The 18,816-nt window shown below is 56.1% G+C and overlaps 1 protein-coding gene across 3 annotated transcripts; it reads left to right on the top strand.

The window, feature by feature from the left end:
- The first annotated feature begins 739 nt into the window (after positions 1-739).
- On the top strand, positions 740-18,534 carry HSPA12B (heat shock protein family A (Hsp70) member 12B). Of its 3 annotated transcripts, none has more exons than XM_065892248.1 (12): positions 740-814; positions 5,631-5,690; positions 7,323-7,420; positions 8,423-8,547; positions 11,063-11,249; positions 11,596-11,700; positions 12,031-12,147; positions 13,959-14,133; positions 15,358-15,462; positions 15,572-15,830; positions 16,330-16,433; positions 17,023-18,534. In XM_065892248.1, exons 2-12 carry the CDS (start codon positions 5,648-5,650, stop codon positions 17,676-17,678), a joined length of 1,974 nt encoding a protein of 657 aa, XP_065748320.1. In that variant the 5' UTR covers positions 740-814; positions 5,631-5,647; the 3' UTR covers positions 17,679-18,534. The 3 variants fall into 3 exon arrangements, with proteins under 3 accessions (XP_065748320.1, XP_065748319.1, XP_065748318.1); XM_065892247.1 differs by lacking the exon at positions 740-814 and adding an exon at positions 14,842-14,928 and having other exon boundaries at positions 5,648-5,690; positions 12,034-12,147; positions 17,023-17,678; XM_065892246.1 differs by lacking the exon at positions 740-814 and adding an exon at positions 14,842-14,928 and having other exon boundaries at positions 5,648-5,690; positions 17,023-17,678.
- Positions 18,535-18,816: the final 282 nt, after the last annotated feature.

The following is an 18,816-nucleotide window of genomic DNA, read 5'->3' as shown; positions in this document are numbered from 1 at the left end:
ATGAACCCTCACAGGAAAGGAGCTCTGTGCTCCTTGCCAAAGCAGGATGAGTTCTGAGTGATCCCTTTGCTAGGAGTGGGGACCCAAACTGTGAGAACCCTTCCCTCCCTACCCCAAACTTCAGCAAGGACAGACCTAGGCCCCAGCCTGGGGCTTAAAGGCCTGTCCTCACCCTCAATCTGGCTTCTTCTCTCTTCTCTGACCCTTGGAGACCAAGCTCGGGATCTTGGGGGTGGGGTGGGGGTGTCTGGGTGAAGGGACTGCGAGAGTCCGGGGCAGGGGCTGGAGGGGTCTGGGCAGTGCCCTCCCTCTCAGCAGCTAGGCCCCTTAGGCTGAATCCCGAGGTAGCCTTGGGGTGGGCAGAGGAGCCCTTCGCAGTCGGGCTGCAGGAGGCCTACCAGGGCCTGAAATTCCTCTCCTCCTCCCTCCACCTCGTCTCCTCACCCTTCTCCCCTCACGGCCCCCCGGGTGGCTGGGAAGTGGGGGAGGCGCAGGAGGGGCAAAGGGAGGGGCGGTGGACTCGAGCCGGGCCGGGCCCCTCGGCGGAGGCCCGTGCTGCAGGCCCCGCCCCGGCCTCGCACATCTGGGCTGAAGCGCTGGCCCACACGGCGGCGGCGGCGGCAGCGGCGCGGCCATCCGGCCTGGGGGAGGGGGAGGGGAGGAGAGGGGCGGGGGCGGTGCGGGGCGGAGAGCCGGGCTGGGGCTGGGCGCACGTCGAGGGCTTTGGCCGACGCGGCAGAGCACAGCCGCCCCACCGGTTTTGGGCCCAGGATCCAGGCGTCTGGACACAGGTCAAGCTGTCGGCAGGGCAGAGGTGAGTTCTGGGCGGGGGGCCGCTGGGCTCCCAGAGAGGAGAAAACGCCAAGGTTTGCGGTCTCATCGCGGGCTGGTGGCTGAGACCCCACCACAAACTTCCTGACCCAGGGGGACAGGACTGGGGCAGATCTGCAAGCCCCTCTCTCCAGCAGGGCTGTGGGTTCAGTAAGGCAATTGGGGTAGCGACGGAGGGCTACATCCGGGCTTTGGGACCCCACACTCGCCCTGTGGAGGGTGGGGATCTGGGGGAAGGGAGGGGGGCTCGAGGGACTTCCATGTCTGGGTGTCTGTGGGGCTGGGGGCTGCTCTAGGGAGCCAGTTTGTGGAGGACACGGTGCTTAGGCCAGAGGTGGAGACCCGGGGGTTGAGTGTGTGTGTATTTGGGGACGCCTGCAGGGGGAGTTCCCAGGGCCTGTGGTTCAGAAAGTTCAAGAGTGGCTGGGTGGCACAGTGCCAGACTGTGGGCTGGCCTCATGAACAGGGACCTCTGGTTTCTCTCTGTGAGGCCAGCTTGGGAATCCAGGTGGGGTGGGGTCAGGGCTCCCTGTGGGATCCCAGTGGAGCCAGGCTGTAAAGTTAGCTTGTGTGGGGGAGAGAAACTGACAGGGAGGGTGCTCTAAAATGTGGATTCCCTGGGAGAGTGAAGGCAGCCCTGGATCCCCAGAAGGTAAGAGAGGTGATGAGGGACAGTGGGCAGAGGGTGGGAGGGGCTTCAGGCCCTAGGCTGTGTGGGACAGAGGTTGTTTGTGAACTGGCTGCTCCCTTGATGAGGACCCATGGGGGCAGGGCAGGATGTATAGAAAGAAAAGTTGAGGACAGGGAGGGGACTTGGGAGGCCATTTCTATCACTCCCTGCCTCAGGCCAGGAGAAGGCAGCTTCCTTACCCCACAACCTCCCACTGGTCCCTCTCCTTGAGGGTGCCTCTCCAGAGACAGACTGGGGCAGCCCTTCGGGTGCCATTTCTGATCTGTTCCTTGGGCCCTGATTGGCTCAGTCTCTGGCTTGGGAGAAATGCCTGTGGCCTCTCTTTGCCTGCTGACTGGCAGGATGCTGAGAGAGCAGTGGATGGGAGAGGCAGGGTCCCGGTAAAAGGAGGCCTGCAGGGGTAGGGAGGTGAAAGTCCTAGGCTTTTGTGAGTCTGGGGGACGCTGTGGGATGGGAGTCACCAGTTTCAAGTCCCTACTCGGCCACACTCTGTCCTAGTCCCCAGTCATGCCTATTGGGTAGAAGCCAGGGCCAGGGGTCAGGGTACAGCTGAAGATGAGAGGTCAATATGAGGCCAAGAGCTAGGGGTCAGTCCATGGGCAAGGTTAAGGGACAGACCATAGGCAGGGTTAAGGGTCTATCTGTGGGTAGGGTAGGGGTCAGGCTGGGGCCAGGGTTTAGCCTGCCCTTGTAGCCAGGAAATGAAGTTATTCTCTCTGTATATCAAACTGCGCCACCCAATTCTCAAACCCATAAGCATCACCAGTCTGAAATTAGTGGGCCCCTGGGGCAGGGATCTACTTCTCCCCACTTCCAGCTGCAGGCCCCGCCCAGATATAGCTTTTGTAGCTGAGGTTGTCCTGAGTCCCATGATCAGCATTCTCCTTACATGTTTCTGGTATGTGGGTGTGTATGCATGTTGGGGGATGTCCCAAAGAAATATGGGGTATGTGTATGTGCTTGTGTGGCTGCCACCCTCTTGTACCTCCACCTCTCAGAGAATCAGCAGGATCCTCCTTCTTTAACACAAATTGATTCAGGGCCTCCCTCCCTCCCTAAAGAACTCAGAATGACTAGAATAAAAGTCTCAATAAGACCAAAGACTTCTGACAAGAGAAAATTTAGAATCCACATCACGAAGGGAAAGAACACTGCTCACATCTGTCGAACTTCCTGCCTTTTTATCAGCCACCTTCCTTTCTTGGACTTGATCCTCACAAGCCCCCTGCATGATCCATTTTACAGGAAAGGGCACTGAGGCACAGAGAGGCAACGTGATGCACTCCAGCCAGATGCCATAACAGGCCCTTGTCAGCCCTGAGTGTAGGGGCATTCCGTGTCACATGCTCAAAGATGGGAGATAACTGGACCAGGTTCACAGAGCTGGGGAGATTATAGACACATTGGTTTGGACATGGAATCAGCTTAGAGTGACAACTCTTGAGTCTTTTTTTCTTGGTGGTTCTAGATTGTTTCTGCTCCAAATACAATATCCTTGGTTCAGAAAATCCATTCATTCATTCAGCAAAGCATTTCTCCAGCACTTAGCTGCAGAACCTGGCAGGAAGAAATGTCAATAAGTTTTTGCTGATGAATCAAAACAATGTATAAATAGGGCTGCCATATTCTCTCTTGTGGGCTTGATCTAGTAGTGTGTTGGTAGATGTTTTTCAGTCAGCTCCCCAAGAGGGAGAAAAACCTAATTTGCAGTTTACCAACTTCTATGGTAGAAACACCATGGCTGATTTCAAGCTATCAATGTGATGTCAATAAATGCAGAATTGAGAAGAGATGCACAGAATCAGTTCTTGGGAGCTGGTAGGATCCACGTCCAGCACGACACTCCATCACCCTGAACTGGGCACCTGTCCCTGGTTCTCAAGGCCCATACCCACCCCCACCATTTACTTTCCTTTTTCTCAGCATCATCCAGCTACTGTACAGTGCCCACGATCAGCCCCTGTATTTCCCCTGATTCTAATTCCTGGACATCCACCTGTGCACCTCCAGTGACAGCAGGACTGCATGCGTCTGGAAATCTCCATGGTGCTGGCCATGGGGGAATATCCTGGATGTGTCTCAGTGTCTGTCCATGCTGGGGCTGGGTTGTGTGAATTCTGTGTGAGCAAGGGTGTGTGCACATGTGTGTAGGGGTGTGACAGTGCCCAGCTCTGTGTCCGTGTGTTCTGTTAGCAAAACTTCCTGATCTGGCCACTGGCTACAGAGGGGGAGTGGGCTCTGGGCTGTCCCCACCCTTGTTTAGGCTCACTGCTGAGGACAGTAGCATTGGTGATCTGAAGACTGGGCCAGGATACATTGAGAAGCACTTCTCAAACCTTAGTGTGCTCCCAACCACCTGGGATCTTGTGAAAAAGCAAGCGCTAACTGAGCAGGTCCAGGGCGGAGCCTGAGGGCCTGCACATCTAACAAGCTCCCAGGGGACCCAGTGCTGCTGTCCTGATACCACGCTTTGAGTAACAAAGCTGTCAATGACCTGGAGGACGAGGCCTCTAGCTTGGCCCTCAGAACTTCACAGACACAAGCTCAGGTTCCTCCCACCTTAGAAGAGAAAATAAAAACCTGTCCTCCCCTCCTCAAGCATTATGTTCCTCCAGGTGCTAGCTGGAGGAGTGCTAGCTAGCTCTCTTCTCTCACTGTCTGCTCCCTCCTCGCCTACCTGACTCCCGCCTCATCTCCATCATTCCACTGAAATGCCATTAAAAACAGGTGTTTCCAGTCTCATCTAAAAATCTCTAAAGGCGTCTAGCTTCACAGCCTTCTCTTATCAAGATCTTCATGAAACCATAGCAGGCAACTCCGTTTCCCTGGCCAGCCAACCTTCCTCCAGTCAACCTTTATTCAGAGCTTCTCCTCCCTTCCCTTCCCCCACTCTACTCTCTGCCAAGCCTCCTGTGACAATGACTCCCAGACACGCATCTCCACCTCAGATTTCTCCCTGTCCTCTAGGTCATATGTCATCTGACTCCTCAGTCTGTTCTCTCAGCAGTTTCAAGACTGCACCCAGAACACTGCCCCTTCCCCCTGCCAGCCTGCCCTGCTCCAGTATTCTCCATTTCACCATCCATCTCCTAGCTTGGATCAGGCAGTGTCATCCTTGACACCTTCTTCTTCCTAACCTCCCATGTCCAATCCAGCCATCTTCCATCAGGCTTGTTGATTTTAACCTCTAACGTAAATGTCTACACTTCTGTCTCAAGACACACAGCCACCACCATCATCTGTTGCCTGGAGCACTTATTGGCTCCTGTTTTCATGTCGTCCCACTGCAATCTACACTTCCCATGCAGCCAGAGGGGCTTTTTAAAACACAGATTTAGTCATGCCCCTGCCTTCACTCTGCCACTTGAAACCTTTCAAGATTTGCTGTTGCCTTTCATGTAAAACCAGATCTAAAATTGGGTCCACCAGGGTCTGCCTGCAGGGTGAGCCTAGCCCAACCCCTCTCTCCAGCCTTGCCATGCTCCCCTTTCTGCCCTGCTTCACAGTATCCTTCACAGCATTGTTTGTAATCTCAGATTCACTTACATGATTATCTGATTATGAATGGCTTCCCCACCAGGCTGTGGGCCCCCAGGACAGGGACAGTGTCTCTCTGGGTCACTGATGTCCCACAGCATCTGGCAGAGAGTGGGCACCTGAAAACACTTAGGAGCATCCTGGTTCCAACAAAGCAACTGTTAAAAAGACATTTTTGAGGGAATTCCCTGGCAGTCCAGTGACTGGGTTTCCTCACTTCCACTGCAGGGGGCCAGGGTTCAATCCCTGCTCAGGGAAGTAAAATCCTGCAAGCCACGCAGTGTGGCCCAAAGAAAAACCCGACATTTTTGAGACAAGCTGGGATGGAGGATTGAGCATTGGATGAAATTAAGGAATTACTGTTGATTTTGTTAGACATGATAGTGGTGTTGTGGCAATGTCTTTTAAAAAATCTCTGTTAGAGAGACATTAAATAATTTATAGGTCAAGCAACATGCCTGGGATTTGCTTCAAAGGACTCCAGCCAAGAGTAAATAAATAAAAACAATTATTCAGTAAGGGAACAAAGGAACAAATAAATGCCATTCTGCTTGTCTGTTCCTGTTCACAGCCACAGGGCCTACAAAGATGCTGGCTGTCCCGGAGATGGGCCTGCAGGGGCTGTACAGCGGTAAGACCCACCCCATCACCTCTGCCCGGGGCCCACTGCCCCCCTCACCCTGGCACTCAGACCCACCCCTAGTCTGTCCACGTGCCTTGCCCAGCAGAGGCTCCTGAGCACCGTTCTGTGAGTGTGTGTGCGCAAGGAGGGTCAGTGTAACAGGACTACGCATGTGAGTGTGTATGTGTGTCTGCATGTCTGCCTATGGGCAGGTCTCTGGGCACAGGGTGTGTATGTCTGCACAGAACTCCGTGTGCATGCGCATCTGCCTTTGGCCTGGTCTGGGCGCAGGCTCTGGGTTCTGTGCAGGGGTAGGAGGCCAGGAGGCAGGACGGACACGCCTCAGGAAGTCCACTCACAAAGACCTGGTGGGCTGGGGCTTCCTTCCTGACTCCCTTCCCAGGCTCAAACCACAGCAACTCGGCCCCTCAAGCTGGAGCTGGTGACAGGACCCAAGCCTGCCCTGGCCACCTGAGAAAAAGGGGCTCTGGGAGTGTGACCACCATGTCCTTGCCCCTCCAGCACTGCAAGACAGATGCCAGCCCTGTCCAGGCACTTCCCAGAATCATGCCCGGCCCCTCACATATATTCCAAGGGTACCCCAAGGTCGGGGAGGGCTGGGACTTGCCAGGGCCACAGAGCTGTGGCTGAGCGAGTACACAGGCCCCAGCCCTGGCTCAGCCTAAAGCCAGACATTGATTTGCCAATGTGTCTTCATACCAGACCCCATCAATCTCCCTGGCCAGCGCCCCCGTCCCCACACACGGATCTCAGGGCAGCCCCAGTGCCCCTCCCAGGGGCCTTAGCAAAGTTCAGTGTGGTGGTGATAAGCCACCAGCCCACACCAGCAAAGCAGGCCCTCCTGCCCCCTGAGCTGCCAGAGCCTCCAAACCAGGCTTTGGGCTGCCTTCTGGGGCTGCACTGCTTCCTCCCACCAAAGGTCCAGCTCAGTCCTGGGCCTGTGAGAGGGTCTTAAGGGGGCCTCCTGCCCCCAAACGCTGGCTCCAGGTCTATGTGTGTCATGGGGGAGGGGAGGCTTGGAATCTGACTTCCTAGTGTGGTGGACACCTCTTGGCTCAGGGCTGGGCTGGGGGAGGTATTGCCCCAGTCAGCCAGCTGGGCCTGTCCATGGCCCTTGTGGGGCAGAGGGAGAGGGGGAGGCAACTCCCTCGGGTCCTGATTAGAACCATGTGGCTGCACTTTAGTGGGGAGAGGAGTGCCTCCACTCCCACTCAGTTAGGTCTGTAGTCCCCAACCTTTTCTGGTTTCTCCACCCTCACCCCAGGAGCTCACCTGCCCCATCTCTCCTGCCCTTCTATCTCTGGACTCAGTCTTCCCCACCCCCACAATGCTTCTCTGTCTCTCCCCTTCCCTGCTGTGTCTGAGGAGTGCTGGGGGAGACAGTGAGTCCCTAGGTGAAGTATGTCACCCTTCAGGAATAGGTCGCCTCTAACTGATAACAGACCCTGAGCCCAGCTATCCCCGACCCCGACCTCAGTCCCATCCTTCCTACCCTCCCTCCCTCATCCCCTTTCCCCAGCAGGGTACCCCTCACCTTGGCCCAGCAATGACTGATGGAGAATCCCCCAGGCCTTCCCCCTTACCCTGATTGTGCCAGAGTGATTTGCCCTCTCTTTGCAGGCTCCAGCCCAGAGCGGTCTCCAGTGCCCAGCCCACCCGGCTCCCCAAGGACCCAAGAAAGCTGTGGCATTGCCCCCCTCACACCCTCACAGTCTCCAGTAAGCCCAGAGCAGGGATTGGGGTGGTGGGTGGCCTGGTTAGTGGGGAAGGTCACACTGGTGTCTGGAAGAGCCCTGGCAGGTCTGGGCTGGGGATGCCATCATGCTTCCTGCCCCTACACACTCCACTCATGTTCCCCCTAATGGGTTAGCCTTAGGTGACCTTGGACTGTAGGGGCAACAATTCTACTGAGGTGATCTCTCTCCAGGATAACATCTAGGGACCATTGCACGTAACCTGCCTGGGGCAGATGTACTTCTGAGCAAGTAGTTTTGTGTGTTCTCAGAGCACTGGGCCTCCGAGACTTGCTTCCCCTCCTGTCAACCACAGCCACCTTAATACAAGGTATATCTAGGGAAGAGGAGACATGTTGCTAAAAAATAGTTTGGGGCTAGCTTGAAGTATCCAGGACATAACCACCACCCCCAAGCTCCCTAGGTCACCCCACGTGGGGTGGCCTCATCCTAGTGATTCAGCCTGGGGACCCCCTTTTTCTCAGGGAGCCCAGGCCTGGCCTGGGAGGAGTCAGGGACCACTCTTGGGCACGTGCATGGGGCCTCTCTTCTCTGTCACAAAACTGGATAGAGTCTGGCTGTGTCACTGTGGCCACAAAGAGCAAGAGGGTCAAATATACGCAGGTCCATGTGCTATGAAGCTGCTCAGAGCAGCAAAATTGCCCCCAGCTGGGCCCAGGCTGTGACATGGTGTGAGATGGGGGTGGGGCAAAGGCAGTCCAGGCAGAAGGTGGGCAGAGAACCAGAAGCAGGGAAGCAGGAGCTCAAGCCCAAAACTTCATGGGGCTACCTGAGAGGCCTTGGGCTTTCTGAACAGTTGGCATCTCAAGAGCTTACCTTGGAGCTTAGGAGAGGAAGGAAGCCAGGCAGGCAGGTAGGTGGGGTTGGGCCAGGGCCGGTCTGGACCACAGCCAGGGGTTGGGAGGGCTCCCACATACACTCAGCCTGGCCATCTGGCTGCTCCCTGACTAGGTCTTGCACTTGCAGAAGCCTGAGGCCCGAGCCCCCCAGCAGGCCCCCTTCTCCGTGGTAGTGGCCATCGACTTCGGCACCACATCCAGTGGCTATGCCTTCAGCTTTGCCAGTGACCCTGAGGCCATCCACATGATGAGGTGAGGGTGGCTGGGCTGGGAGATTGGTGTGGGGTGCGGGGGGAATCCTACACCCTGGGAGAGACCTGGTCCCAGAAGTACTGTCACTAAGGAGATATGGGGTCTCCTCAGAGTGCCTTCCACCCCTAGTCTGGGCTCCTCACTGGGGCAAAAGTTTGGAGGATGGGTGCTAGGCCTGGGCCCTCAGCCCCAATTGGGGCAGCACTCTGACCTCTGCAGGAAATATTGGGCTTTGTTTTTTATTTTAAATTTTTTATTGCGAGATAACAAACATACAGCAAAATACACAGATCTTTTTCTGGGCTGGTCACAAACACATACACAAATACATATGCACAAATACATATGCAAAAACCAAATAAATATGTGGTTTTAAAATAAAAGTGGTATATCATACAACTTGCTTTATTTTAAGCTTTCAACACTATTTTCTAGATGTTTCATGTGAATACAGAGAGCCACAATTTTGTTTTAATGGTTGCATAGTATTCCACAGTACAGATGTGTCATAATTTATCCATTCTTCTGTTGATAGTTTTGAGGCTATTTTTCCTTCTAATTTTTCACTATTACAAAAAGTGTTGCAATGAATATTCTTCCTTGAAAACTTGTGCTGGAATTTCTATGTAGTAGAATCCTAGAGGCAGATTCCTAGGTTCGGCTCAAATGAAATACAAGGAAATGAACAATCAGAGGGTTAACTGAGTTGACAAGTCACACAGTTGTCATGAAAGAGCTGTTTGAAAAATCCATTCTGATGGATTTTGTTTTGTTTGAATGAAACATTTGTTTGACACTCCTTCAGGCCTCAAGACCCTGATCCTTTGAATATATCTTAGTGGGGCTGTAGCCTATAGGGGGAAGACCCCTATAGAAGACCCCAAAGCTCCCAACTCAGCCTGGGGTGGGGGATCAGGGGGCTTCACCAGGGCCTGGGAGGCTGGATGGAAGCATGGGTGGAGAGGCAGGCAAAGGGTCACTGCCCCAAAGATACAGGGGACCTAACCTACATGAGCGTGGACTGTCCTTCCCCTTTCTCTGCTCCCTCCACATCCACATGAGGCCACAAAGACTCTGGGCCCTTAGAGCTCTCTAAGAGCTGCAGGGCATCCCAACTTGTCAGCATGCACAGCCAAGGCCATGCTGGGCCCCTTGCTGGGGCTGAGGACACATGAAGAGACACTGGAGATAACAATCACAGGAAGTAACTGGCGGCATCTTGGCCTCCTCCCAAGTCCTTCCCACCCCCACTAGCCACTAATCCCCATCACTTCTATCTCTAATATCTCTGTAATACCCGCCTACTTCTCTCCACCACTACCACCCCAAAGTTCAGCCCCACCCTCTCTCACTTGAATGGTTGCAATATCCTCCTCCCTGGTTTTCCTTCTCCATCCTCCCTCCCCTCCACTCTGTTGCTACATGGGAACCAGTGACATTTCTAAAGGCAAATGTGGTCATGCCTCTTCACTCCCCTACCTAATACCCACCAAGACAGAATTCTGATATGGCATTTGATACTCCTTAGTTGATCTTAAGATTCCTGTATTTTCTCCTGCTTTGAGCCAACTTATAGCTAGTTCTCCCTGGTCTTTCACACCTCTAAGCTTTTGCACATGCTCTTCCTTCTGCCTGGATTCCCAGTTATTTCCCCAAAAGGCTGCACTGGTGAGCTTGGCCTAGAGGAGTCAGGGCATCAGACAATGCAGAGGAAGGAGAGGAAGGATTTGCCAGGCTAATGAACTGGGCAGTGAGTTCTGGGTGGAGGTCCAGATGGTGCCTGCACATAGGGAAGTTTGGAGTCTCAGGTTTTGGGGGCCTGCTGGAGGTGCAGTCAGCTGGGGTGTAGCTACTGATGTGGGCCAGATAGGAGTGAACATGAATACCTTGAAAGAGCTTAGCTGTGGAAGATGGCCTAGACATATCAGAAGGCCAGACAAGGCAGATGGTTTGCTGCTGCTGCTTGTTAAAAAGACAGGGAGGTGGGCTTCCCTAGTGGTGCAGTGGTTGAGAGTCCGCCTGCCGATGCAGTGGATGCGGGTTCATGCCCCGGTCCGGGAAGATCCCACATGCCGCAGACCGGCTAGGCCTGTACGCCATGGCCGCTGAGCCTGGGCGTCCAGAGCCTGTGCTCCGCAACGGGAGAGGCCACAACAGTGAAAGGCCCGCATACCACAAAAAAAAAAAAAAAAAAAAAAAAAGGGAGGTGAGGTCCAATGGTATACTTCATGGAAGGGATCAGGAGCTGAGGATGTCGGATGGGACCCATGGCCCCATGGATAGAGAGGATCCCATGAGCAACGTTTATGGAGATTTAAGTGGATGCCAAGCACCATATTCACAAGAACCCTAAAAGGTAGGTATTATTATCATTCCCATTTTACATATGGAAAGACTGAGGCTTGGGGAAGCCAAGTGAGCTGCCCAAAGTCACACAGCTGGTTCCAGAGCCAGCACCCAACCCCACAAAGGGAGGATTACTGCTGACCACACTGACAGCTATCTACCTCCACAGGAAATGGGAGGGCGGGGACCCAGGTGTGGCCCACCAGAAGACCCCCACCTGCCTGCTGCTGACCCCAGAGGGTGCCTTTCACAGTTTTGGCTATACAGCCCGTGATTACTACCACGATCTGGACCCTGAGGAGGCTCGTGACTGGCTCTACTTTGAGAAGTTCAAGATGAAGATCCACAGTGCCACTGTGAGTCACATTCTGGCTCAGGGCCCAGCTCCAGCCAGGAAGGCAGGGCTAGGAGGGAAAACGGGGAGGGAGGCCTCATGGAGGGTAGGTAAAGCTAAAAGGTGAGGAGGGGACTGGTGGAGGAGTAGCTAAGGAGGCGGAACTTGAATGTAAGGGATGGAGGCATGACCAAGGGGTGAAGATAGGGTAAAGAGAGGGGCTGGGGAGAGAACTAATGTGAGATTAGAGCCAGAGTGGGACAGTGCCAAAGAGGAGGAGCACCAGGAAATGGGGTGAGTATAAGAGGTTGTCAGGAAATGGAGGCAGAGCTACGGCCTCCTGCAGAGTCACCTTGTGTCCCTGCCAGGATCTCACCTTGAAGACCCAGCTAGAAGCGGTAAATGGAAAGAAAATGCCTGCCCTGGAGGTGTTCGCCCATGCCTTGCGCTTCTTCAAGGAGCATGCCCTTCAGGTGCACTGTGACCCCATCCCTGCCTACTGGGTTGGAGGACCCCCAGGTCCATCCTTTCCCCTCAGCCCATCCCCTGTCCATCCAATGGGTAGCCACTGTCAGAAGACAGAGGTCATCTTCTCCAGTCCCCTGCCTTTCTATCTGGTAGAGCCTGCATCAACCCTACAGGTGTTGGGGAGGTGGTGGTGGTGGGGAAGTGGGTGTTAGGATTCCAAGTTAGCTGGGTAGTTCCTCCTGAGGCCTGATTAGTTCCTCCAGCTCCCATAGAGGCTAAAGACACTCCCGGCAAACCAAGCCAGCCATTCCCCTCACTGCCCCCTCCTGCTCCAGGAGCTGAGGGACCAGTGCCCATCGCTGCCAGAGAAGGACACTGTGCGCTGGGTGTTGACAGTGCCGGCCATCTGGAAACAGCCAGCTAAGCAGTTCATGCGAGAGGCTGCCTACTTGGTGAGAATGTGCACTCAGAGCCGTGGACGTTGGTCGGGAGGGCCCCGGGCAGGGCCCATACCCTCATTCACCCACCACCCTTGGGACCACAGAGCCACTGTGTAAAGACTGCCAGCCCCACCCTGCTGGCCATTTTGGAGGGCTGTTGCCACCAGGAAAGGGGGTGGGCCTGCAGGACCAGAGAGCAGAGGGACAAAAGACACAGCCCAGGCCAGCTTAAACAGTGTCTTAGGGCAGGTTTCCTAGAAGCAGAGCCCAAGATGGGGATTCTTGTGCATGTGGTCTATTGCAAGGACTCTCAGGAGAAAGGGGAGTGAGAAAAGCAGGACAGGAGAAAGAGTTGAGCAAGGATGTGGTCTCAGCTGGAGTCTAGCCTCAGCCTGATCCCATGGAGAGCTCTAGAGGGAGAATGTACTGTGGTGTTGGCCACGGGGAGGCGGGGGGGGGGGTGGCTTTTTGTCCATCCTTATCAGTCTGTCATTGGTTACTGGGGGAGTTGGGGAAAGCCCCTCCAAGTGAGGCGGTTCCCATTCAGCTGAGGGCAGTTCTTCAGAGAAGGGGCAGCGGTGAGCCAATAGCAGCCAACACTCACAGTAGCTGGGCAGGACACCAAGAACACCCACTTCAGCCAGCATCAGTATTTTCACCACAGCCCCAACCACTGAGCAGGGGAAATAGGACTATGAAACTATGAAGGGAGGCGATTTTGGCCAATGTTTGCTGGTCTTCCTACCGTAAGAGGTGCCCAAAGGTCTGGAGAAAGGGGGACGGCTCAGGCACCTCCCTCTCAAGTGGAAATGGGGAGGTTGGAGGGGGGCTCATTGTTTGATCCCGCCTGTGAACCTGAGGCCTTGGTGGACACCCTAGGATCCCCAAAAGGGATCTCAGGAATTCCAGTACATCTTCCCATGGAAGATACCAGGACCCCCAACGCCCCACAAACACAACTTTGGGCCAGGCACGCCACAGCTGTCAAATCCGCAGGTGCCTACACTTGTCTCTAGAAGGAGCTAACCCTGAGGCCAGTGGGCATCCCCCTGCAGAGACCAGGATGAAAGCATGGCTGTGCCCAGCCAGAACAAACACCTATACCAGTGGCCCCCTGCTGGTTTACCCACCCTGCTTCCTCCCACACTGTTCCCTGTCAGCTGAGAACAGGCTGGAGTCTCAATACCCACCCATCCCCATCCCCCACCTGGTCAGACTGCCTTGCCTTGGCGCCTGAAATTTCAGTTAAAGTTTCTTTCCTCCTATATCAGATTCCCTGAGAACAAAGTTCTCCTAAGAGTGGGGAGGCCCATAGCCACTGTCTATCACCAGTGGAGAAAGAGGGTTCAGTAAGCCAAAAGGGGCCCCCGCCCCCCCCACCCCTCTGACTGATGGTCTAGCCATTATACCCACTCTCCCCAATACACTGTGTTGGAGTCTCCACTAACCCCCTCAGCCAGTGCTTAGCTGGCCAACCCAGCATCTGTGAAGGGGACCTTGCTGCAGCCCAGGGACACCTTGGGCAGCCTGGAGGCAGATCCCAGGTGCTCTAGGTTTTCACTCAGTCTAGGGTCTCTTCCTGCTGGGCAACACCATGGCATCCTTGGCCATGGCCATGCCCCTCCCCAGCCTGGTCACAGGGTGGCTGTGAGAGAGCTCCAAATTTGTGCAGCATGGAGGGGCCTGAGAAGCTTAGCATGGGTGGGGTATAATCCAGAGGAGACTGGAGCCCCACAGGCCCCCGGTTGCCTGCCCTGAGGTGCCATTTCAGTGTGATGTTTGGCCCATGATGCTCCCCAACCCTGCAAACCACCCAACCTCAGGCCGGACTGGTGTCAAGAGAGGATGCAGAGCAATTACTCATCGCCCTGGAGCCTGAGGCCGCCTCTGTCTACTGCCGCAAGCTGCGTCTGCACCAGCTCGTGGACCTGAGCAGCCGAGCTCCAGGCAGTGGGCGCCTGGGCGAGCGCCGCTCCATTGATTCCAGCTTCCGTCAGGGTGAGCCACCCCCAGGGATACTGCCCAGTGGTGGCCTTGGAGGCAGGCGCTGAAGATTACACCTTGCCCTAGAGTAGCACTGTCAGAGGATGGTAGGACTCAGCCCAGCCCTGAATCTGAGAGTGGGAGAGTGATGCCTACCCTGGGGAGAGGTGCTTGGGTACAAGGGTACTCTGAGCTGAAGGTGGAGGTCTTCAGGAGCTGCCCCTTAAACAGCCACTGAATCAGTTTTCCCTCCCCTCCTGGCACATCAGCTGTCCTCCCCCCTCCCCCATCAGCCCCAAGCTCCTGCTGCCAGGACCAGGAACTGGGACAGCTATGGTCAACCTTCATCATCCCCTCAGATGCCATCTCCCATGACAGGAAGAGGTCCCAGGACCTCCCCCCATCCCATCCCCAGCTCCTTCAGACCTTCTTAATTCTGATTTTGCCATGGCCTGAGCCCTTCTGGATTAAGGGAAGGTCCTGCAGCCAGAAATACTCCCCCTTAGCTGTTGGTTACAGTACCTAAGATTACCCCATCCAGTTTCTCTGGACTCTTTGGGGTTCAGCATTGCCCTCTCCCAGTTAGGAGTGGAGCAGGAGTTTCAGGAGCACTCGCTGCTCCAGATGCTCATGGAGGGCGTTGGTGGAAGGACGTGGGGCATTGAGCGTGGTAGCTGAGACACCCCTTCTAACCTCACTGTCCTGCTGTCCCTCAACACACAGCCCGAGAGCAGCTTCGAAGGTCCCGCCACAGCCGCACGTTCCTGGTGGAATCGGGTGTCGGAGAACTGTGGGCTGAGATGCAAGCAGGTGGGGGAGGGAAGATGGAGGGATATTCCTTGGGCCCTGTGGGGCACCGTATACTGAAGGTGGGGGGAACATTCCCGAAGTCAGCTCTAGCCCCTAGGAACCCTGCCCCTTCCAACTCTTTCAGCTGTACCTAACCTGGTAGTTCCCCTCAGTCACCTGCACTCCCACCCCCACTCACAGCCATGCCCCTAACCCCCACTCCCCTGGGGGATTCTCTGCAGATGGAGTTGCAGAATCCTGGGACCATTTTCCCCCACACCTTGTGCTCCTACCTGGTGACCCTCAAGCACCTGAAGCCCCTTTCAACCCTAACCCCCATGGCCCCGCAGACAGGGCTCAGGACCTGGGGCAGGGCTGGAGGCTGGGTGAGTCTGCAGAGGGCACAGAGCTGAAGGTGCCACGAGTGTGTGCTCACGCTCGCCCCCGTAGGAGACCGCTACGTGGTGGCAGACTGCGGGGGAGGCACGGTGGACCTTACCGTGCACCAGTTGGAGCAGCCCCATGGCACCCTCAAGGAGCTCTACAAGGCATCTGGTGAGTAGCCAGGCAGCGCCCTTGGTACCCAGACCGCCCTGGCCCCGCCAACGCCCCCTGGCGGCGGAGTCGGCACTGACGCCCCACTTCCTCCCCTGCCCTACCCAAGGTGGCCCCTGTGGCGCGGTGGGCGTGGACCTGGCCTTCGAGCAGCTGTTGGGCCGCATCTTCGGCGAAGACTTCATCGCCACTTTCAAAAGGCAACGCCCAGCAGCCTGGGTGGATCTGACTATAGCCTTCGAGGCCCGCAAACGCACCGCAGGCCCACACCGTGCGGGGGCGCTCAACATCTCGCTGCCCTTCTCGTTTATTGACTTCTACCGCAAGCAGCGAGGCCACAACGTGGAGACAGCCCTGCGCAGGAGCAGGTGGGCCGGGGGACCGCACCTACAGGGGAAGGTGTGGGCCCCAGGGGGGAGTAGGGGAGCCACCTTATCTGTCCCACGCACATATCATGCCAGCCCCGGTGGAGGCAGGGGGAGGGGCATGAGTACCCCAGCTGGAATCAGCAGCCCAAACTGGGGCGAGAATCTTGAGCCTGCGGAAAGGCCAACATCTACCTCTTCCCATTCCCTGCACACACACACACACACACACACACACACACACATACATACATATACATATATATACATACATACATATATACAAGCCAATGGGTCTGGGTTCCTCTGCTCGAGGCAAAGGAAGGCTCCTCTCCTGGGACCTCATGCCTGGACCTGGAACAGACCTGCATCTAAAGCCCTGAAAGTACGCCTGGCACAACACATAATGTGCAGTCAGTCAGTGCCCAGGTACTTCGGCCTGGAATAGGGGTAGCACCCAGGACCCTGACCCATGGGCCTGTGCCTCCTTCAACACCTACAGCGTGAACTTCGTGAAGTGGTCCTCACAGGGGATGCTCAGGATGTCTTGTGAGGCCATGAACGACCTTTTTCAGCCCACGGTCAGCGGGATCATCCAGCACATAGGTGAGCACCTGAGCCTGGGTCCTTCATTCACCTCAACATACACACCCAGATGGGGGAATATGTTACCCTGTTAGTGCCTGGAAACCTTCCCATATCCATACACTGGAATGAGACCCAGAATCATCTGGAATACCTGGAGGATGCAGTGTGGTGGGGATTAAGAGATAGGCGGGAAAATGTGCAGTCTTGCCAGGTTAAAGAACCTCTGGTGCCTGTTTCCCCAAATGGGGTGATAGTATTAGGTCCCCCAAACTGTTATCACAGGGATTTAAATGAGCTGAAGTATCTAGAGAGTGCAATGTCTTGCACGTAGTAGGCATTTAATATGTGTAAATGCAGACCCTTATCTAAAGCCCTCCAGTGTGGTGGGGAAGCAGAGCCCATAAAGATTGCCAGGGGCCCTCATGAAAGTGCCCAGTGTTTTTCTTTATGAGAACCAGGCTACCGTTTTATAGTGAAAAGACTAGTTTCTGGTTGCCCGAGGATACAGGCGGGCAGAGGAGAGGCACCAGTGGATGCGCACTGGTGGCCTCAGTGGCCCACTCCCCGTCCCTCCTCCTTACCCCCACCCTTCACTCCTGTACCGCAGAGGCGCTGCTGGCGCGCCCCGAAGTGCAGGGCGTGAAGCTGCTGTTCCTGGTGGGCGGCTTCGCAGAGTCGGCCGTGCTGCAGCACGCGGTGCAGGCAGCACTGGGTGCCCGCGGCCTCCGCGTGGTGGTTCCGCACGACGTGGGCCTCACCATCCTAAAGGGCGCGGTGCTCTTCGGGCAGGCTCCGGGCGTGGTTCGGGTGCGCCGCTCGCCGCTCACCTACGGCGTGGGCGTGCTCAACCGCTTTGTGGCTGGGCGCCACCCGCCCGACAAGCTGCTGGTTCGCGACGGCCGCCGCTGGTGCACCGACGTGTTCGAGCGCTTCGTGGCCGCCGAGCAGTCGGTGGCCCTGGGCGAGGAGGTGCTGCGCAGCTACTGCCCAGCGCGCCCAGGCCAGAGGCGCGTGCTCATCAACCTGTACTGCTGCGCCGCCGAGGACGCGCGCTTCATCACCGACCCAGGCGTGCGCAAGTGCGGCGCGCTCAGTCTAGAGCTCGAGCCCGCCGAGGGAGGCCCCCATGCCGCCGGCGCGCCCCCTAGCCGCCGTGAGATCCGCACTGCTATGCAGTTTGGCGACACCGAGATTAAGGTCACTGCCGTCGACGTCAGCACCAATCGCTCCGTGCGCGCCGCCATCGACTTTCTTTCCAATTGAGGGCGCAGTGCCAGCCCCGTAGGCCCCGCTGAACTCTCTTTTGGCCCAGGGCCTGGGGAGCGGGCTGAGGCGGACCAACCGGCCCCATTCCCCACCATCCTGCCCCGGGAGGTGAGGGGAGGTGAGGTCACAGGAGGATGGGTGGGGACATATCCAGAAACTCTGGCTTTAGGATTGGGCCCCGGTCCGCTGACTGGAAGGCTGAAGGGCCCTGCCAAGGACTGAGGTCAAGGAGACTTAAAAGAGGTTTGCAAGACGGCGTGCCCACAGGGAGCACATGATCCTGAAAGCAGAATGCACCGGAAGACTTGAGCCCTGGTCTGAACTGGGGTCCGGGATGGGAGTGGGGGGGTGGGGGTGCAGCTGCAGGTGGGGCAGCAAGAGGAAGGAGGTTGTTTAGGGCCTGGGCCTGAAGGGCGGAGTGCACTGACTGACTGGCTCAGCCTGTTTAGGGAGCCAGACAGGACAAGGACTGGAAACTGACAGGAAAGGGACAGGGGTAGTAAGACCTTCCTGGGTGTGGTACTGACCACCCAAGTATGAATGTTAATTGTAGAAAGAGCAGTAGCGGACTATGAGAAGGGTACAGGGCGAGGCACTTATGAGGGGGATGTGGGGGCACATGTCGGGGGGGCCTTTCCTTTCTATCTGAGAAGGCCCCAGGGGCAGCCTATGAATGACGCACTTGCACTCCATCGAGCCACGGAGTGGGGGGAGGGTAGGGAGGACAGAGGAAGCACTGGTCACAGCTCTGCCATCAACTCAGTGTACCTGCCCTCCCATGATGTGCAACAGCTCCACCTGCCTGAGAACCCTAAGGTGACAATAAAGCATTTATGCTCAAGGTGAAGCTATAGCCTCCTGGTACCTCACAAGAGGGGACCCTAATAATGGAGTAGTGGAGAGGGGCTGGGATCTGCAAAGGGAGGTTTTCAGCTGTGCCTGGGGCTGGGAACTGACCAGAAGGGGGTGCTGCTGTCTCTGGGTCAAGCCTCCCAAACTGAACGCCCCATTCCACAAGACCTCTCTCTGACCTGGGCAGAAGGCCCCTCCCCATCCAAACTCTGTCTTGGCAACTATTCCCAGGCCTAAAATGTCACCCCCTGTGCATACTTCTTTTGGGACCAGGTGACCCACA

Source organism: Phocoena phocoena, chromosome 15 (assembly GCF_963924675.1).
Source record: "Phocoena phocoena chromosome 15, mPhoPho1.1, whole genome shotgun sequence".
Taxonomy (NCBI): domain Eukaryota; kingdom Metazoa; phylum Chordata; class Mammalia; order Artiodactyla; family Phocoenidae; genus Phocoena; species Phocoena phocoena.
The sequence above is the reverse complement of the archived record's forward strand: the minus strand, read 5'-3'. Positions and strand labels throughout refer to the sequence as shown.